Genomic DNA, 20,987 nt, shown 5'->3' on the forward strand with positions numbered 1-20,987 from the left:
TTCACCAATGGTCACGATCTAACGCCCCCATAATTTCCGGAACGCAGGCCGTTTCTGTGAACCTTCCGGAAACATCTGAATGGCAGCTGGATAGCGCTAATAATTATTGCTAGGACGTTGCTGGAATGCCATACGATCACCTCCCGTTCTTGTGGTGGTTAGTGTAAGTGACCCACACACGTAAGATCGGTCTCCATGAACTCGACATTCAGCAGCAGGCACTAAAGTCGGAACGAGAACTACCACACGGCTTAAGTCTTTAATTTTAAGAAATATCGTTGGCAAAACCGATAAGCTAATTGGCCTGACTGAGAGTAAAATAGCGTTTCTTGTCAAAAAACAACATTCAGTCGTGCCTCTGTGGCTTCTTTTGCGCAGCTTCCAAGGGCAAAGGCGATGGCTTTGCGGAAGGCAGCGAGGGAACAGAAGATCACTCATCGTCAGGCGAAGAACGGAGTGTGGGTATGCGGGAAAGCTCTCGGCGGAAAGTTGGTTCTCAGGAGCAGCACGCGGGGTTCAATGAATCGAAGAAAATGCACACTATGCTTGATTCGTCCACGACACATCGGGTTGTTGAAGAGGTCATTGTCAAGAAGCAGGATGGTCCAGAGGAACACGTCGTGAAGAGGATTACGCGCAGACCTCTTGGTGGTGAGGGCGATGAGGTCAGGGTCACTGGTGAAATGCGGGACAACGTCGAGACGACGCCCGAGGGTTTCACATCGGTCACTTTCAGCGAGCAAAAGAGTAGCGAGACAGGGCGAGCATCTTCCGAAGACGACGCCAGGGCAAGGTTCATGACCAGAGATGCCGCGGCCGCCCGCACGCTTGGAGACGTACCCGAGGGAACGTCGCGGCAGCCGATGAAATCCCCTGCGGTTATCAGGGCGGCCGAACGGTTCCTATCTCTTCTGTCAGCACGACGGAGCAGGACTCAAGCTGATCAGGCTTCTCAAGAACGTTTGAAAGATACCAGTCAAACACTTACGTTACGCGACTCGAGGATTCGTGAAGAATCTGAAGCAGCGGAATCAACAATAGATGAAAGATTAAAGAAGGAGAAAAAGGTCGCACGCTTCCAAGACAAAGTGAAGCACACTGTGAAACAAGTTAGACAAAGTCCCAAACGTAGAAGTTCCTCATCAGGACGGAGCAGCTCCGAAAGTGAGCCTGCAAGTACTACGAAGAAAGATAAAGGTTCCAGAACCAAGGGAGCTGCTCGAAGTCTCTCCAGAGAACCCTCCGGAGGCCAGCAACGACGACGAGAGGCCGATGAAGCGAAAATGAGGAAACAGAAACAGGAGAAGACACCGCGACGGGCTGTTAAAAGTGGGGGGCACTCGGAAGCTGCTGTTAAGGGTGCTTCAGACAAAGACCAGAGCGCATCAAGTGACAGCTCCGAAGACAAAAAACCGAAGCACAAGGATGCATCGGTATCACGGAAAGATAGCGTGAAAACGCGACCAAAGGACAGTGTATCCACTAAGAAAGATAGCCGTAGGTCTGCTAAGGGCCCTGATGGAAGACATTCAGAAAGTAAGGAAGAGCTGTCATCGTCAGCCGAAGGGTCAGACAGTGCCGTAGACGACGGTGGCAAAAAGGAATCGATGCATGTAAAGTCCGAGGCCAGGGATGCACGAGACACTGCAAGCCGGGACTTAAACAGTACAAAAGAAGTTAACGTAGATGAGCGACTAGAGAGTGCTACTCATACCAAAATGCACCGTGAGTACGAAGAAATCGAAAGCCACGCGACCATGGCAGAGTTCTTCAGTGAGACTAGCATGTCTGATAGTGCTTTAGAGCAACGCAGCGATAGACTTCTTGCGCGACATGAAGAGGGTGCCACAAAAGAAGCCTTGAAGGACGAAAGGGCCTCGAGGGAAAGAGGAGCTAAAAAACCACGCTCTTCAGAAAAGGACCAGAAGGTCAGAGACGCAGCGGAACGCAAGAGCACCTATCAAGCTAAAGGAAAAGACAGGTCATCGAAGCAACCTCGAGAACAGGAAAAGGTAGGAGAAGCGAAAAAAGATAGATCTCGTAAAAGGGACACAGATCTCGGAGAGGGATCCGATAGCCAAGGAAGTGAGAAAGCCGCTACCGATGCAGCAGGACAAGACGGGGGTGCTGGGATTGAGGTTTCTGAGGACGTCGTGGTTAGTAAAATCGAAAGACACCGCACTAAGGTAGAAGAGAGGGTCGTGCAAGAAGCGTCATCCAGTGAGTCTGTTGCGGAGAGCACGAGTGAACGAATTGACCGGAGTGATACTACTGTCACAAAGCGAACAGTTTTGGAGAAGAACCTGGGAACTAAGAAAGCGCAGTCAAAAAAGTCCGAAGTCACAACCGATCATGACTCTGAAGGTCAAAAAAGCAGTGAGAAAGTGACTTCTACCAAGAAGAAAGCAACAACCACGAAGGGCAGGTCATCTAAAGAGCGTCGTGCTGAAGAGAGTGGCCGCTCGGAAGAAGAAATAGTTTCAACTGAAATCTGCGAGGAGGAGATCATTGAGAAGCATGCTACGGAACTTAATGTCGTCGAAATCTTGGAGACAAGGGCTACTGGTGAGGCTACGACTCCCAAGGATGATATAAAATCTAAAGCATCTTCTAAGAAAGAGCAACGTCAAAAACATCAAGTCAAGCATAAAACGACCGACAAGCATAACGGCGCTGGTGACGGTGGTGAGAAGGCCAAACGTAAGAAAGATACAGATAGTGTATACCCTGTGGTTGGCGATGATAAATGTGATCAGCTGGGAAGTACGCGTAGTTCTGTTAGCTCGAGTGAAGAGCTGGAGGCAGCGCCAGAAAGCTTTGAGTCCTCTCAAGAGACAGTGAGTGTCACAAAAGAAATATCAAATGTCCGCTTTAAGAAAGAGGTCACCTCTGAAGAAACACTTAGGGAAATCAGCAAGGAGGAAATTGTAGAACACGCATCCGAAATCACGGTTGCAGAGGGTGAGCCAGCATTTTCAACTGCAGACGTTGCTAGTACAGAAAAAGTTGAGAAAGAGGCTTCGATCGAACAGGACAAGACAACAGAAAAAAGCAAGGTTTCCAGCGCAGTTGCCGAAGCAGTTATAGACCTGTACAGTCGTGTTCAGCGTACATCTCCCAGCAATCAAGAGCAACTTGCGTCTCAAAAACAACCAGCGCCAAGCACAGAACACGTTCCCTCAGAAGGTGCTCGAAAAGAAGGCGCGGATTCAAGGGAAAGTTTGGAATCTAAAGAGAGCTGTCAGGGCACAAGTGATGAACATGAGTCACAGTCCAAGAAGTCGCATATCCCGCCAGTAGTAGCCGAGGCAGTTAGTGACCTGTTGACCCACGTAAAGCAGCTGGCTTCATCCAGCACGAGTCCTAACCAAAAGATCGCGCCGATGCGAGACTCTGCAACCAGCCCAGTTTCAGGGCCCATAACTGTAGAGACAGCGTGTGGACCCGACGACATCGGTGTAGTAGACACCGCCTGTGGTACTAGGCAGTCTTCGACCGAAGTAGCCGAAAAGGCTGTCAGCCCTGAAGAAGAGTACACAGCAGAAGCTGCTTGCAGCACTGTTGCAGAGGAGACTAGCAGCGTCGCGTGCAGTCCCGCTGTGCAGAAAGTCGATGCGTCGTGCAGCCCTTCGGAGTCCATTGACCTGCCCATGCAAGATGCTACGTGCAGTCCAGTTGCCACTGACGCTGGAAAGGATCGTGAGAAAACGGACGCTGCCTGTAGCCCGATAGCTGAGCTTAGCGATGACGTACAAGAAATGAAGGATGCTACGTGCAGCCCCGTCATAGAAGGTGTTCAAGCTGAAAAGGCAGACGCGGCTTCTAGCCCAGCTGACATTACAGTGGACGCACAGAGCAGTCCGGTGGACATCGCTGTCGAACTAAAGGACAGCACTTCAAGTCCTGTGATCGCCCTGTTTCGGCAGGACGAGCTGATCAGTCCTATGATAGTAGAAGTTTCTGACAAGGAGACATGGACAGGATCACTGGATGAGCAGACTGCGGAAGCATCATGTACTCCCATGCTTTCCGCCACAGAATCAGCAGCTGTTGAGAAACAGGAAACAGCAACATCTCCCGTAAACCTACAAACGATGAGAGATGAGGAGTGCAGTCCAATTGCTGTTGACTCGGCAAGGGAGACCAGAGACGCCTCCTGCAGCCCACCGGATTTTGACCATATCACCCTCGCTGATGAACGACAACTGACTAGCGTTGCAGTTAGCCCTATAAGGACAACTGATGGGACGCTCGACAAAGCTACAAGCCCACCAGAGACATTTCCTGCAGTGAGCGCTGGAGTCAGTCCATTCGCTCAGACAGTTGGCGTTGAACAGGCTAGTAGCCCTCACAAGGTTTATACTAAGGACACTTCTAGCAGCCCCTTTCCTGAGTCGGCCGGACCCTTTGCCGAAGGTATGCCCACGGCCGCTACCACAAAGCCCGTAACATTTGACGTCTGTCTTGGCACTACACCCGAAGATGAAAAGGGAGTCAGGGCTGAATTTGTTGACGTAGCGTGTAGCCCGGTTGCCTTCGAATACTCTCACTTGTCCCGTAGCAGCAGCGGTTCTACAGAAGTAGACATAGCTGTAAGGTCCTCGTCGCTAGAAGAAGCCACGAAGACACCTATGACAGATATCACGGCTATACGAACTCTGGTTGAAACTGGCACAAGTCCCATCGGCGAAATGCGAACCACTACAGCGAGTGATTCCGCCGGTGTGCAGGTGAAGCCATCAATTACCCACAGCGGAACAAGCCCTTTGATACCATTGGGACAAACAAAGGGAACGTCAACGGAAGACATAGAAGCCCAGCATGCTCTTAGTGACAGTTGCACAAGCCCCTTGGAAAGAATCGCACTCTCAAAGTCGGCAGCCACAAGAGACGCGTCAAGTAGTCCGATCGAAAACGCCGATGCAACTGCAGCCGGCGCGAAGACACTGAAAGATGTGGTCCTGCTGAAGAAACCGGGACCCCTGCGAAAGACAAGGTCGTGGGACACAATGGGTTACGGAAATTTGGACGAGATCAGATCCAAGGAGCTGTTGTTTCCCGAAATCAGGCTGCCTTCAGGGTTGAGCAGCGAATGCCAGCCACGGCAGAGCTCGCGTCGCCGGTTACGAACGGCGTCAGTCTGGACAAGCGAAACGTGGACGAAGGTCGCCAACTCCAGAAGTTGCCGTCCATCGTCAAGACGGCAAGCACTCCTCCGGACACGGCTGCCGCAGCCGCTGCGGGACAACAGATTTCAGCGAGAAACGGCGAGAGTCCGACCGGCGTCTCCGAAGGCAGGGACAAGAAGAGTCTCTCTCTCCAGCCGCTGGGCGTAAAGCGCCACAGCCTAACGCAGTCCGATTACGACCGATCGCCGGAGTCGAGTGTGCGTAGCTCCGACTACACGGCGACCACTCTCAAGGACTCGGGTTTTAGCGATGTCGAAAAGCACGTCTCCGGAGGATCGTCCGCTGAGGACGAGGACAGGGTGACCGACCGCCAGGGCGTCTTGTCGGACTCGGCGGCTCACGAGTTGGAGTCGCAGCGGCGGCGACTGCTGCACTCCAGGCGCATGATGAGGGACGGAGAAGACGGCGAGGCGTCGCCGGAACGCGTTGACGACACAGACGGAAGCGCGGCGGAAGACGGCGCAGGCTTAGGAGACCCTGTTTCCGAAAAGAGACGTTCAGCGGCCGAAAGACGGGGAAGTCCGCAAAAGAAAGTCAAGACGAAGGCGAACGGCCGAGGAGACATTGGAAAAGAACAGCGTAGGCGACGCGGGCAGCCGGAGCTCCGACCCGTCTCGGAGGGCAAGAAGGTTCCGGAAGACCTGACATTGACAGTCCAGGAAAGCTTGAGAAAGTAAGTGCGTGGTACTCATTAACCTATCGTCCAGAAATGTAGACCGACAGGCGCTAGCATTCCTTAACACGCAGTAGCGAGCAAAATATTTTTCGTCTGCTATCTGGAGGGTGCGTCTCATACTTAGCGAAGTTGGTGCTCTTAGCCAGGCTGTTGGGCACAGACGCAAGATTTCGATTAAGACGACAAATTTACTTAATTTTCCCGCATACAGATGGAAGTTTATTTTAATAGGCGCTGTTATGGGATAGTTTGATATTGCTCTACTTATTCGTACGGAAGTATTTAAGGCTCAAGTTTGGCGTTTCAAGATTGATTTATAATTTGTAATCAGCGCCCGTCTAGAGAACTGTATCCATACGCCCAAACGTACCCTGAAACTTAGCTCAAATCACTGGTTTCCGAACCTGCACAAATTCTATGTAGTGTTTACTAGGAATCAAGCATGCTCTCCGGTTTTCAATTAAATCCGCATATGTCAGTCAGAGCCGCGACAACAACGCGTGACTTGAAATTGGGTCGAGTGGAAATTCAGCAAAGCTGCCGGCTTTCTTGGCTGACAACAGTGGGGCTGTGCTCCTGCTTCTTCAGGTACCGGGTGGAGCGACAACTGTTCAGCGAGCTGCAAGAGCTGAAACGACATCAGATCCGCAGCGGGCGGACACACGAGAACGTGCTGGTGAAACGGCTCGTGGATCGCTTCCGGGAGCTCGTCTTGGCTCCGGGCATGCGGGATTTCACGGGACCGTACACCTTCCGCCATTACGAGCGGTACCTCTATGGTAAAGGACGAGCTACACGAATTCTGTTTGCAATGTCTTATCTGTTTTCTTATCTGCACAGAATGCCATATTTGATGTGGTAAAAATTATTATATATCGAAGTGTTCCGCAGTGGTTATGGCTCATTTGAGGTAGACTTCGGTGTCCCTGCAACCAATACTGCTCTAGAGTAATAATGTTGGCTTATAACAAAAAATGAATACTCTCAAACACGTACAATTGTGCTATCTCAATTTCGTTTTTTTGTCTATTTCTTTTGCAGGACAACTGAGGGACCTGTCAACGTCAAATGATGGCAAGGTACCACCGAAGTACAGGAAGGTTAGTTCTCTCACACCTTTAGGATATCTGCATTTGTCTGAGGGAAGTGTACGGTATCCGTATAATCATTAATGGCGTGTTGGTTTTTCTCCACACAAAACTGATGGAACATGCAAGGAATCGCACATTTCTTATAATTTAAATGCACCTTTGGAATGTAGTTATCCTTCAACAAATTGAAATTGATTCTTCCGTGCATTGTTCTAGTGGCTACTGGTTTGTTAGTTCACACAGCTAATGATTCCCTTTCGCACCGGCTGTTACCGAAAGTACTTGAGATATTGTGCACGCTATAAAAAGGCAAACCGTTAAACATTCGGCTCCGTTCAAATGTCCATACAGTCTCACGAAATGTCTCAACGAAGGATTGAAGATTGTTGCATTTGCATGCATTGTTTCAATTCCAGCCAGCTCAGCACGTACGCGGAAGTTGTAAGTTTTCTTATTGGTTACCTCGTCAATGCGGCGTCGTTAAACATCTACAACGCTTTGTGCATTTTACACACGTACAGCCGACATATAAACAAGGGCCGCCATCTTGTACGCGTTCGAAAAGCGGACGTTCGGTTTCGCCTCACGCGATTGGCCTAGATTAACCTAGGTCGCGATATCGGCGCTGGCCTGGACCAATCGCATGAGAGGAAACCGAACGTCGGCTTTTCGAACGCGTATATGATTACTTTTCGTCGTCGAATTACTTTTGGCAATACGCGAAGTTAGGAGCTCTTATATGTCGCCTAAGTCACTGTTTGCCTTCTAGCATATTTCTACACCGTACCTAAACTGGTAATAAATATGTAGTGCATTAGTCGTTTCCAGTCATACCAAGCACCCACCGTCACGGACACACGTGAAGGCCGTCACGCAGTGGTGGCAACGTCTCTCAGCAGAGACATTGATTGAGACTCGTTCGCTGCATGCCTATGCACCACGTGGCCCTTATTGCGAGACACAGTGGTTTGCACGTAGCCTTCCCGAGAATCTTTGAAGCAAGTCTCGCCGCATCGCGCCACTGTGTTGAGTCTCCTGTAATGCTGCCGCTCGTCTGGCTAAACAAACGTGTGACCGCAACACCAGGCTGACCCGGCTACGTAGGCGAGGTCCCCCTGGGATCGGACCGTTAAGAAGGCACGATGTTTGCGGAGAACGGTGTTCGCATTCGGCGTGGAGCGCGGTCGCCTCGTGTTCGCCAAATTGCTGAGGGCTCGATGGCTTCTCGCTGACGCCGCGCGCGCGAGAAGGGTCACGGGGCAAAGTTTGAGGTTTCCGCGCGAAACATACGGCGGTCTCGGTCGTTGCCGTGTGTTTGTACGTGTGTGTGTGTGTGAATTTCGCCGTTGCTTACCAAACATCGCTGTTCTCACCTAGCCCAGCTGCTCCAAGCGCACACCTCGTCTTTCGTTTTTCCGCCTACCTTACGACAGAGAGAGAGAGAGAGGTTGGTGCGGGCATTACGTGGACGCGGCACGAACTCACACGCCTACAAGCAGCATATATGCATACGTGCACATCCCCCATAGGAGTGCCGCGCACTGCACGGTCACAGATTTGTAAACGTGGCTCTGCGACCCCCACCGTCTTCGCGTTAGCACTCTCGGAGCTCGTACACAATGCCCGAGCCAAGGGCGATCGCGGAAGCGGATATCGCCGTGCTCGTTATGGGCGCACATTTCCGTCTTATGCGCGGCAACGCGCCTGTTACATAACTTGTCCGGTTGCTCTTACGAGTGCACGTATGAATCTTCCATAATGTCGTCGGTCGGTGTCCAGGGTTAACAGGGGGGGCTGCGACGGTCACTCGGAGGTGTAGCATTTCCGCGTGGTCGAGGGTAGCGCGGCGGCTACGCGAATGGCGTGCTAAAGTCATTGATCACGAAGCAAACGGCGCTGTGGGCTGGTTCCGGCTCGGTTACGAGTGGGCGAAACAAGTCGACCGAGCGTGTATGCGCAACCGTTTGTTGATTTCTGTATACACGTGTAGCTTTTAGTGTACGAGAAGAAAAGAGCACGATGGGAACGTCGATTACAGAGGTACCAGGAAAAAAAGTTGCGGAAAAGAACACCAGGAAAGAAAGAATGAGTAGGAGGATTCTGAAAGGAAATAAAATCGCTTTATCAAAACGGACGTCAGAAAGATTGTTCGTGTTTTTCGCAGCTCAGTACACGAAAACAGAAATTTCCTTCTTGCGTTTTAAAGTTTTCTATAAAACACGAGGCTTTGACGTTTCACCCGCCATGGTTGTGACCATCAGACATGTGGCTGCTGCTGATCACCACAGCTAAACTTCAGAGCCTGTAGCATTGCTTTTAGCTGACATGAAAAGATTTTCAAGGCAGCGGCCAACATTTAGAGCATATTTTGCTGCACAATGCCTAAGGTTCTTTTTTTTTTCTTCCTCTCTGAAAGGTTCGAGGCAGCCCTTGTAAACAAAAGGCACAGTTTGAGGTGTCCCCTACTTAAGCACTGCATTTCATTTTCCTCCTAAACAAGGCGAGTTGTTGTTATCGTTGTTGTATTTCACACACTATGTGACCAAGCAAGCTCATCCTTGTATCATTCGGTCCAATTGTCGTCTCGGGATCAGTGTGGCATAAGCATGCGGAAACCGCTGCGTGTCTCTCAACAATTCATAAAGGCGCCTCGACTTGAGTCAAACTGCGCGTGATCTCCTCCCAGGTTGATTTATATAGAAACGACGGCACTCATAAAGCACTGCGTAGTTTCACGACCCAAATCCCTAATTTATTTTTATCTTTGTTTTGGAACCAGTAACTTCTCTTGTCTGTGGTTTTCCTGAGAACAGTAGGCGAGAACACCGAGTGCTGAGTTTATTCAAGGGGTGTGCGAATAGTAATTTTTGAGACCGAGTCGAATGCGAATCGAATAGTGTAAGAAGCGAATCGAATCGAGTTTAACAGCGAATACTGTTCGAATATTGAATAACCGCTTTTCCCAATTATTATAAAGCGATTTTCACATCCTAGAATGCGTAACGTTAGGAAGCTACTTTCATTACATAGCACGTTATGAAACATTCTTTATTAAAAACACAGACAGAGCATTACCAACAAACAGTTTCTTCGCGTGCAAATCTGTTGATAGAGTGTGAAAGATTGACATAAAGCCGGTAAAGTACAGCTGTGTAAGCAACGTAGCGGGCTCCACTTCATAAGTTCTTCTGTTTTACCTCCCTACAATGCCTGCGGGTATCAAATTTACCAAAATATTGCATCAGTTTTATGCTTCATTTGGCACAGTTGGCCTTTTGAGATTTACAGAATATTGGAAAAATGTTCGTATTCACGACGAGCGACTATTCGATGCGAAGACCGAATCAAATTTAGGACAATGTTCGATTCGTTATGCAAAAGTTTCGAATATTCGCACACCCCTATGAGCTACATTGCGTTTCATTCATGTTGAAGATGGCCGTCTCTTGTCTCTGCATTTTCCAAGCTCGTATCTTAGGCAGTCTAGCACTAGTCGTGGTTCCACAGTGCCTACGGTGTTGGGCTGCTAAGCACGAAGTCGCGGGATGAAATGCCGGTCACGGCGGCCGCATTTCGGTGGGGGTGAAATGCGAAAACGCCCGTGTACTAAGATTTAAGTGCACGTTAAATAACCCTAGGTGGTCCAAATTATTCCGCAGTCCCCTACTACGGCGTGCCTCATAATGAGATTGCGATTTTGGCACAAAAACCCCATAACTCTTTACCTCAGGCAGTTAAGGCATATAGTAAGAGCTAAGCGATTCTAGTTTTTATTTCTTTAGTACTGTCCGTGCCATCTGTAGTGTTTCCAAATTATGTTTTTCTTTTTAATTTAGTCATGCGTATTTTCGGGATATGAGGAATACCTGCAGTTGTTCTTTATATTATATTTTTGCCCAAATACATACCGCCATTTGTTGACTGTTACCTACATGCGAGTTTTGCAGTCTATTTCAGCACGCTCAGTGGCGCGTGTTTTCATTAAACGTTTAGGTTTGATGCTGCAGATGAAAGAGCTGCTAAAGTAGTGGTGATAAACAGGCCGAAAAATTGTGGAGTTAAGGTGGCGTCATCACGAGGCAAGCGTGCCCATGTACTACGTACCACCTTGCAACTCGTTGAATGTTCTGAAAGTGTGGCAACAGGCGTTTGTAAGCTAAGAAGTCAAGATGAAGGCAAGGAGCTTGCTTCAGCTTTCCAATCACAGTATAAGAGTTAAGATTAAATGTTCACTCTGCACCACTTTGTCGCCGAAAAGAAAATAAGTAATATTATAAAATTTTATTGAGTGCCAATGTCTGGGCGAATATGATAAACGAGCACCCACTCTGTGTCAGATGTGCATTGCTCCCAGGCTCGACAACTTGAACGTTCAAAGTTTAAGGGTATTTTAAAAGCGTACAGAAGGCTATGGTATAATTCACCTCTGTCTCTCGTCACGCGATGTGATGATACGCGTCGCGAAGCGTCGATACGTGCAAACTTCGCAGTGCAGTTACGTTCCACCAAGTCTCACGACATCTAGCAGTTGCATCGTACTGTGCCACGTGTCAGGGGATGTGACATGTGCGCCGGGAAGTTTCGATCCTGTTTCACTCTTGGGTTCACTTTATGGCGCCTCCCAGCGAGATACCAACCGCTGCTAAAGAAGTGAATCGTGGAGCTACGCGCGCGGCTGCAATTAGGCAACGTCGGGCTCAGCAGACCTATATGTGCAGAGAGCAGCACAAGCTGCTGCAGCTCGCCGTGCGGGCACTTCAGTTCTCGTGAAAACGACGCAAGGAGTCTTCGCCACGAAAGCCCTCTAGTGGGTGCTCGCGAATGGAGCCGCTCCTCCAGATTACGCTGTGACTGTGCATACATGTGCCGCGCAGGCTTGTGACTTGTAATGAATGACGCAGCCTGTACCTTTCACTGAATTGATGCATGGATGAAGAAACGGGGAAAGAAACGAATCTTTAATCTGGAGAAATGCAGGTGACGTTCAAAGCTTAACCGAACACTGCAAACCGTGGGCATCCTTCATATCGAGTGACGTGTGCGAACTTTACTTTGTTGATTACGCATGCGCAGAGGGACGACGACGAGGAGGACGAGTACCACGAGTCGGGAGCCGTATCGGATGGCCCGCTGGAATGCGTCAGCCGGGCGTACGGGCGGAGCCAGCCGGCCGCGGATGACCGCAGCGTCGGAACAGGTAGCGCCACCTCGCGAATAACAGCTACATTGCTTCGCCGCACGGGCATTTTTACGGGCGCAGCACTTGCGCTCCAGGAAAGCCCACTCTGTTCCTTCTTTCGCTCCGCTCGCAAATCGAGCTGTCAATGCACGTACACGACGTGTTATTATTTAGCATACTTTGGCGCGTGCTTCGTTATAATCTAAGGCACTCTCCTGAGGCCAACGTTCGCCAGTGTGATGTGGATTCGCTTGCGGAATGATCTCGTTGGATCAAATCGCACAGTAAAGCTAAATTACTTGCCGCAAAAAGAAGCGCGAAATGGCCAAGTGATGAGGCCATATAAACAATGAAGAGGCGGACCCTTCTGGAATGTACTGCAAGGAACCGCGTAGGGAAAACGGCAGCATTAAGGAACACCAGGCAGTGCTCTAGGATAACGAGTGTCTGCACAAAATGCACACACTTTGTACATCTGTTTTAGATTAACTTTAATGTGTCAAGTAATTCTTTCAGTTACAAATTTAGTCTGAGCACATACTTTGCATTATCAGCATCATTGGACGAACACAACAGCCGGGCACATTACGAATAGTTGTAAAGAGCGTACTTTTTTAACAGCGCGACACAAGACACAAGGATTGGCGCTCTGTTTAAATCTGCTCTTTACCAACATGAACACACCGTTCCAACTCAGCACTCTGTTAAGGACCTTAATTATTTTTCCGCTAGCTTTCTTCCGTCCGCAAATACGAACTCCCGAAAAAAAGTATTAGGCGTAATACGAAAAAAAAAAAAGAAATAGTCTGACACGGCAGAAAAGAGAAAAGAGACGGCAAACATTACCTTGGTTCTGTCCAGCGACGTCGCTCTCGCATATCTGATATATGCACCAACATGGCAATCCGGTCGTTTCAGTTTTGACGCAAGTTACGAGAGACACCATGTAAATATGGTACGAATGTGATGTCATGAACGCAATTTTCGCTCGTCTTACTGTCAACTAACGGCGGAAAGAAAATGTGCAAGAAAAAAAAAAGGACATGAGGAGCTCGACGAGATTTTCTATCACGGTAATGCGTGATGCACTTTAGCAGATTGCATACAATGTTTCATAACATCCACTGTGTCTATGGCCTTTTGCGTTAATTTATTTTTCAAATGTGTCCTCGGGTCTTCCAGCAATCCTTAAACACATAGAAACGCAAACATTTTGTTCACAGCATGTTTCCTTTATCTAACAGGTATGGTGTACGAAAGCAAAAGCTTCTATGTGACACCAACGTGAACAATACCCTGTTATATTTCAGACACGGATTCCTGAACTGTGCGAGCGAAAGAGTAATTGTGGACAGGATGAGGCCAAGAACGCGAAGGGCTCCCAGAGCCGCAGCTTTGAAGAAACTTGACAACACAACATGTATGGAGTAAATATATGGTATCTTAATTCCAATGAACCTGTTAATCAATTTTGTTCGAGAAAGGCATCTTTAAGATAAAGGGGCCTAATAATGAGGCCTTTATGATAAAGAGGCCTTATGATAAAGGGGCCTTATGATAAAGGGGCCTCATAAATGGCATCCCTTGATGTAGGGGCCTTTAGGAAAATAAACCAATCTGAATTTACCTGATAAACCGTAGAAACCGGACCGACCTAAAAAAAACAAAAAAATGAAGCAGTAGTTGCATTTTAGAGCACTGCGTTCAGAAAGAACCCAAGCCTTAAAAAAGTGGTTAGAGAAAGTTTGTTTCGTTTCTAGTAACTTGTTTCTAGTTATTACGTTAGCAATTATACGGACATTCGAGGCTCAATTTCGCTGTCGTCATCGCCGTCGACACCACCGTGGTGTCCTAGTGTCGACGGCGCAGGCCCGGCTCGCACGCGGAGGCTTTCAAGCTCTCGTGATGCGCAGGCGGCGACGCGCAGTGCGTTTGGCTGCAAGACCGCCGCCATCATAACGAAAGAACGTTAGCGAATAGCGGAGATTAAACGAAGCACTTTCTTCCTACTCCGTGGTATTTAGGGTGGTTTATTTTGCCGTACGGGTATTGTTCGACGTCTTTGTCTCTGTCCCTGGTTCGAGAAGGAAGTCTAAACGTCTTATAAAACTATATGGCACATCGTGATATCGGTACAGAGCCAAAGGTAACATTCCTTCCAGAAACCACGAGCTTTTATTTTCCGATCAGGCTAACATTTACAATAACTGACCGAAATGAAATAAGCGAATTTCAGCTGTCGTTTCAGCAGGGGAACGTGCATAGGCCTCGTCTTCGCAAATTTCAAACTCGACCCTCTGCAGCAAGACCCATTGACGCTACACTTCACCCACCACAAAGCCATCGTATTCAAGATACCGCGCGCACCGATGCTATGAATCACTTACGATCTCTAAATAAAGACGCAACAACCCCGTACAAACGTCTCCTCTCTTCTCAATGCATTCTCTCACTCTAACTTTCATTGGATTGTGTTGCCAAATGAAACGAAACGGAACCTCGATGCGCACCCCCCGCTACGCTTTCGCATATCCCACTATGGTTGCCCGTAGGGTGAGATGATGCGATTTTTGTCTTCGTTCTCATCTCGAGCACCATCAATGGTCGACGGCTGCGACGCCTGCTGGCACGCTCCTCATAACACCAGAGTTCTGAGACGCCTACAGCGCGACGCTAAACCTTGCTAATCACTTCCAGTGCTTCGCTTTCAGGCGAGACTGTAATGTTTCCTTGATAGTTACGATCACCAGATTTGACTACTGTCTTGTGTGGTAGACGGGAATAAGGTGAAGGGAAGTACAGTCACAAACAGGTGATAAAGCCTCCATCCCATATAAAATTCAACAGGGAGTCTAATATTGCGTTTCTGCGCGGCGTGCCTCCGCCAGGCGATGTCCACTCTTCGAAGGTGCTGGGGCGCATCGTAGGTTGAAGTGTGAGTAGGTTCTTTCCGAAACCTAAATTTCCTCTCCTACCTGCGATACCTTGGTGGTGCAGGCTGGGCATCCTCTCTATGCCCTTCTCACATACTGTCATAGCGGCCTCTTCTACATCCTATTTCGTCTCGAAGATCAGGTGTTGAGTTATATGACCGCAGGGGCCAGTCGAGGAAGGATCATGGTTTCAACTTGAAACATAACTCAACTAGAGTGATCTGCCTAAAAGAAATCAATTTATAATCACCCTCCTTGATAGATCGCCATGTCGATAAAGAGCTTGGCTATACAGTGTCACTCATTACTCACACAGGAAGTTAGCTAGCAAAGTAAACGAGACGGAGAGTGGGTGTATTTTCAACCTGTAATCTATGGAAGGCTGAACAGCACCTATGGGTGGAAAGAAAGGTACAAAGCATGCTCCGATTTTAAAAGTACTTCACAGACAAGCTATTAGTATGACTTCACGTAGTCAAAAGTGTCCCGCGAGAACCTGCGACACGAAAGATGTACACAGCGATTTCTGGCAAAAATAAGAGCTGTCGCGGGCTGTATACATTTTTTTTTCTTCTAACTGCGGGAGAACAGAGGGTGCATTGTCGGCAATGTATTTAGATAGTTAAGAATACGTGGTTTAATTGGGTGAGGTGTGGAAAGTGATCGAACTTTCGTTAATAGCTTACCCATCTTTAGTCTTGAAGGAAGTCCTGCGAGAAAGCTACTCAGTATTTCAAGTTGACGTTTCGCAGGAACAAAGCATATGTACGGTCTGTTTCACACTTAGGGGAAATGTCGGAGCGCACTGCATCGCGATGCGGCTAGCGCTGGAATCGGGCGCCGGAAGCAGCTCGCGCAGGCGCAGACGGTCGAGGCGCGTTATCTTGAACCGCGTCGACTGCTACGATTACGTCGACTGCTACGATTGAAGCATCGATTGCGATAGCAAATTAGTAGACAGAGATATGAAGTAAGGGTAGTAGTTTTATCGGCCCTATTAAGTTGTAAATGTTCGCTTACTAAACAGGCACGGTGTCACACGCGCACAGGTAAGCATGAACACCTCTCGCTCGATGACCGCGGTAACTCGTGAAAACGCTGCAGTGAGAAAGCGCGCGAGCGGCAGCGAGCAAATTGACCTTCGCACTGGCTATCGCTTCAACGCGAACGTCGGAAGCGCAGAGCATACGAAGCTACCGGCACTCGGCGAATGTACTGTTTCCCCGTCTCAGATCGCTTTGAACCGTGTGCCCCGCGAGCGCACGCTTCGGCCGCACCGCAGATCGCTTTCAAGATAGCTCCGTGAGCAGCAGCCGCGAGAGCAGACCGCAACCCCCCCCCCCCCCCCCCCCCCCCCGCCTCCCGTCTCCGGCGCCTCCTACCCGTGCCTCGCGCGTGAACGAAGACCGCGCGCTTCCGGCGTATTTTCGTTTTATTAAGCTGTGGTTGCTGGCTCAACCTTGCACGCTTTCACTCGCACACACAGCGTACGGCGCGCGGCGACGATTTTGTCGCCGTTGGACTTTATACGGAACCTCACGGCGACAACGATGACGGCGACAACGACGACGGCAAAAATGCGCTTGGAGTGTCCTTATAATTGCTATCGCAGTGATAATGAAGACTGAAGAACGTGCTCGTTAGGCCAATCGTGTGCACTAATTCTCATTAAACTGGACGGGGCTCAGCCACCTCCTTAGCTCAAAAGGTAAAACATTGTGGGGATTCGTATCCCACCGGCGCTTGGGTGTCTGTTCTCCCATTTTCGGTTCCCTGTGCCGCATCAATTCAACATTTCAATAAAAAAACAGGTACTTTCCCTGTGCTTTCCTTGACATCATATAGTTGTTACTAACAACAATTGAATCCCACAATCACCCTCATTTTTTATCGTTCAGTCTCGTTTATGCTTCTCAAAGTATCTCAATTCCGGCTGCGAAGCGCAGGCCTTGGACTAGGTGTTTACAAATGTGCTCACCCACTAAATCAAGTGACATTCTCAAAGTATTATGCGAACAAATTATCCATTTGGTCTGCTTTCTGTTGAGAATGCACTCTTTGTATTAGCAGATGCGCATTGTCTGTATGCGCGTGTAATTTTGTACCAATGCTTTATTCAAAATGTTACTTTTTTCTTTCTTCCATTTCTTCCTATCCAGGAACCAGCGCGAAGGACGTCGGTGGACGCGGCGACCAGACCGAAGTCAGCGGAACAGCAAACATGGTCACGGCAACAGTAACCGAACAAGGAGATGCCGGTACTGCGGCCTCGGAAGCAACGGGTCCCCAGAGAGCTCGGCACGTCCAGCCTTCGCACCCTGTGGGGCGTAAGAACCTCTTGCCAGCCATCTTGCCCAGTCCCTCTAACGAGCGTATTCACGGTGGTCAGGGGTGCTCCGCCGCTGCCCTCTGCCGCCCGCAGCACGGGCTACGGCCACGTCCGGTCGAGAGTGTTCCCTCAGAGGCCCGCCGAGAAGGTTCAGCTCGCCGAGTCAACAGTGAGCAGGTCGTCAAAGAGGACCGTCAGGACAAAGAAGGAGGCATCGACGAGCACGACGGAAGTGGCGAGCAACCAGGCGTCCCGGCTGAGGGTGGAAAAGATTCGAAAGCAGAGAGAGGAAGAGGAGCGTCTGAGGAGGAGGAGAGAAGAGATTGCGTCTAAGGTCATGGCGACGGAAGTGACGTCGAGACTGCACGGTTCAGTGCAGAACCTGCGCAGGATTTCCGAAGAGGAGTCTCTGGAGAGGGCGGCCGCAACGGACGGGGCTCTTTCGGAACAGGAAGGTATCACCGGTAGGAAGAAGCAACGCTCGACGTCTCTCACGAGGGAAGTTACAGGGCGAAGAGAACGCGAAACTCGAGCGGGAAAGACCATCACAAGGACAGTTAAAGAACTCCCCGCGACCCGAGGTCCAGCGCTGGAAAGGAAACTCGACTCTATGGGCAAAGCGTACACAAAAGCCCAGGAATCCTCTCAAGCGACAGCCGACGCCAGTAAGCACGTGTTCCCTTACCTAAAGAAACACGAGGGGCGCCTAAGTGTGAGTAGGACAGAAGAATCAAATGAACCGGAAGTCTCCGGGGCTACGAAGGCTCAGCAAAATGCAGGGCTGCAAGATAGGAGAGCTTTGTCTCGCGTGGTTCACAAGACGACGGAAGTACCATCCGAAGCACGGGAGTTCTCGCCTGCACCGACTGAGACCAGAAGAACCCGTCACTCCAAGGCGGCGACCATTCTCGAAAGCAAGCGACGCGGCTTTGACGACGCCCAAGCGAAGCTCGGCGCTCTTGCCGTTCTGGGTGCCGCACGAATCCAAGCGTACCGACATGGTGGCCATAGACGACCACGAGAAGCAGCAGCTCCGTTCGAGCGTACGCGAATCGCTCGGCGAGCAACAGGCCGTGCGATTCAAGGACTGGATCAAGGCTCGCCAACAAGGAAGCAGCGCCACGTCGGCCGAGCGTGCCTCTGTCGTGAAGGCGGATGCGGCCACAGAGGCCCTAGCCCGCGAAGTGCGGCTACGCGAGGGCGACTCGAGCGAGACGGACTCGGGTCACGAGGGCGACGGCATCCTGCCGGACGACCGGAGGGTCGACGAGGTGGTCCTCCTCGAGAGAGTGAGCCGGAGCTTGCGCAAGAACGTGCTCCCGCAAGATGTGGTCACCATGCGACTCAAGCCCTCGCCGCCGACGGCCACTGCTGTCGCCACCGCCGACGAGATCGAGGCCATCACTCGCACCGTGCGCATGAGCGAATTCCTGGAGGCCGCCCGGAGAGACATCGTGGTCAACTGCGTCCAGCTCAGGCCGGACAACGTGTCCGAGGGTTCTTCCTCGCTGGAGGAAGTGCCCCCGAGTCCGGCGGCGAGCAGTGGTGACGGCGGCAGCGTGAGCGATGGCGTCGACGACGACGACGGGGTGCTCGAGTTTGAAATTCGCCACGGTCGCTGAGAAGAACGTCTTCTGGCTGCCCACGAACAAGATCAGGGACAACAAGAAGTGGCAGGTGACCTTCATAGTCGCCAGGACTGACCGCGAGTAAAAGACTGGCGTCCAGCCCTGTTACGCTCAGCAGCTCCGTCGCTTTCCATCTGGACCTGCTTGTGGTGATTCACAGTGAACGACATAGTGCAGTATTGGTACCAAGTCCAGTACCAAGTCCAAATACTAGTACCAGTATTGGTACCAAGGACATGACGTACGTGACGGATCCTGTTCGAAAGTGGCTATGGTAGGGCAGGTGCTGCTGTACTGCAGGCTGAAAGCTCTAGAGTGACGGCAATCAATTTACGTCACTGTCTTAAGCATCGCGGCACCAAGAGTACCAGAACCGCTCCATCGCGTGGTCCTACGAAAGATCTGGTCACGTCCACAATAGCCCCATACTTTTGAATATGCAACTGCGCAGGAAATAACAACGCTTACGAGCACAGCCACTTAGCTAGTGCTTTTCCCAAACGTTACTCTGCCATCCTTTCGAGAATCAGCCGTTTGTTATTACCTGTAAGTACAACGTGCAAGTAAAGTTCCCCAAAAAAGTAAGAACTTACAATTTGAGATTACTTACCAGGATGGCGTCATTATTTTCAGGTAAAGGAACGCACATATCTAAAGCCGAGAGCACAAATTTACGAGTATAATTGAAATAATCTGGCAGGCAGGTACATAAGAAAGCTCAGTGCAATTATCTGCAAAACTACCGAAAGCTATCGAATGCTAATTCAATGCATTCATTGATTCTGGAACTCTGACAATATTATAGTCCTACTTACTTCGCCATCTCCAGCCTGTGTGTGCGTGGTTCTAAGTTTACAGCGTGCTCATTCGAATAGAACATCCGTTCACAGCTGTTTAAAAACACAACCTGCACAAACAATCTTGCAAGCAATACTCCATGGCGCGGATGTTCTCACCAACCGCCCAAGCTGGAGAACCGCGCAGAGTATGCGTGCGATTAGTGACGGCAGATATTCTTGCCGTTGTTTTTTTTTTCTGGAGCAGCACGCTTCCAAAATATCGCATAAAACGAAAATATGAAGTTTCCAGGAAGCAGAGACACTCGAATAGGTCAGGCGTGCGCCACCAAAACCATGACACAAGCGCTGCTGTGTTGTTCGTAGCATCTGTATGCTGTTCACAACGTAAGCACACCTCGATTTCACCAGCCTTCGAAGAAATTTGTACCACCAGGGTATGTGTGCATTGCGCCCGAGCAATGCAGAACGTTGGTTCCAGTCATGTTGTGATTACTGACGACTTAAATCTTCAGGGTCATTACTATGATACCATTGAGAAAGTAGAGAACGTTTACTGCGTTGACCTTCCCGTTAGTGTCCATACAAGTTTCTGTCAGGCTGCGCGGCCTCTTGCAAGTATACAAGAAAGCATATATATGTCCCATTGTGATGCGGCGAAATTCGTCTTCACGTGTGCGCGATGCTTTTTATCTTCAAAAGAGCGTTTTTGTGTGTACACACCTGACATTTTACAGGCACTGTTTTGAGGCTGTGTCAGTCCCACTATTACTTACTAAGCATGACAAAGTCTTACTGCTATGTTAGAAATCAGCGTATGACCTAAAAAAATGTATTCTTAATGGTGTTTCATGTTCATTGTCTCATTCACAGTCCAGTGGGTTTGACCATGCTAGTCAGAATTCCGAGGGAATCGTGAATTGACAATAGTAAATGAAATAAATTTAACTTCATGTTTAATGGTCAAAGTATAAGTGTCGATGATATGTGCCTGACACGCTGCTTCTTTCTGCAACGCTAAATAGACAACTCGCTTGCTTAGAAGCATTGCCAACATCCTGCTAAGTAATTATGATATGATCATGCGCTTTTCAGTGTCCTACCACAACGTTCCCTTTTGGTCCACCCCTCATCTTTTTTTGTTTAACGCTGTTGGAGTGTGATT

The 20,987-nt window shown here is 49.6% G+C and overlaps 2 protein-coding genes across 3 annotated transcripts in view; both read left to right on the top strand.

The window, feature by feature from the left end:
• The window catches only part of LOC119458878 (ankyrin repeat domain-containing protein 12-like), an 86,675-nt gene extending 81,208 nt beyond the window's left edge, over positions 1 to 5,467 (top strand). For both annotated transcript variants that reach the window (XM_049670715.1, XM_049670716.1), the window contains one exon: positions 379 to 5,467. In XM_049670715.1, coding sequence (XP_049526672.1) covers positions 379 to 5,336 — 4,958 coding nt within the window. In that variant the 3' untranslated portion in view covers positions 5,337 to 5,467. The remainder of the gene's footprint in view (positions 1 to 378) is intronic.
• A 108-nt stretch (positions 5,468 to 5,575) lies between these two features.
• LOC119458879 (uncharacterized) lies at positions 5,576 to 19,019 on the top strand. The gene is made up of 7 exons (XM_037720742.1): positions 5,576 to 5,862; positions 6,454 to 6,644; positions 6,907 to 6,965; positions 12,030 to 12,153; positions 17,228 to 17,326; positions 17,427 to 17,852; positions 18,313 to 19,019. Exons 1-7 carry the CDS (start codon positions 5,576 to 5,578, stop codon positions 19,017 to 19,019), a joined length of 1,893 nt encoding a protein of 630 aa, XP_037576670.1.
• Positions 19,020 to 20,987: the final 1,968 nt, after the last annotated feature.

The sequence above is a fragment of the Dermacentor silvarum genome, chromosome 7 (genome assembly GCF_013339745.2).
Source record: "Dermacentor silvarum isolate Dsil-2018 chromosome 7, BIME_Dsil_1.4, whole genome shotgun sequence".
In the NCBI taxonomy this organism is placed as follows: domain Eukaryota; kingdom Metazoa; phylum Arthropoda; class Arachnida; order Ixodida; family Ixodidae; genus Dermacentor; species Dermacentor silvarum.

Coding starts and splice junctions, on each gene's coding strand:
- LOC119458879 (XM_037720742.1), top strand. CDS start 5,576: ATGAGGGACGGAGAAGACGGCGAGGCGTCGCCGGAACGCGTTGACGAC. Junction 6,645..6,906: donor TTACGAGCGGTACCTCTATG/GTAAAGGACGAG, acceptor TTTCTTTTGCAG/GACAACTGAGGGACCTGTCA. Junction 17,853..18,312: donor GGCTCTTTCGGAACAGGAAG/GTATCACCGGTA, acceptor CATTCTCGAAAG/CAAGCGACGCGGCTTTGACG.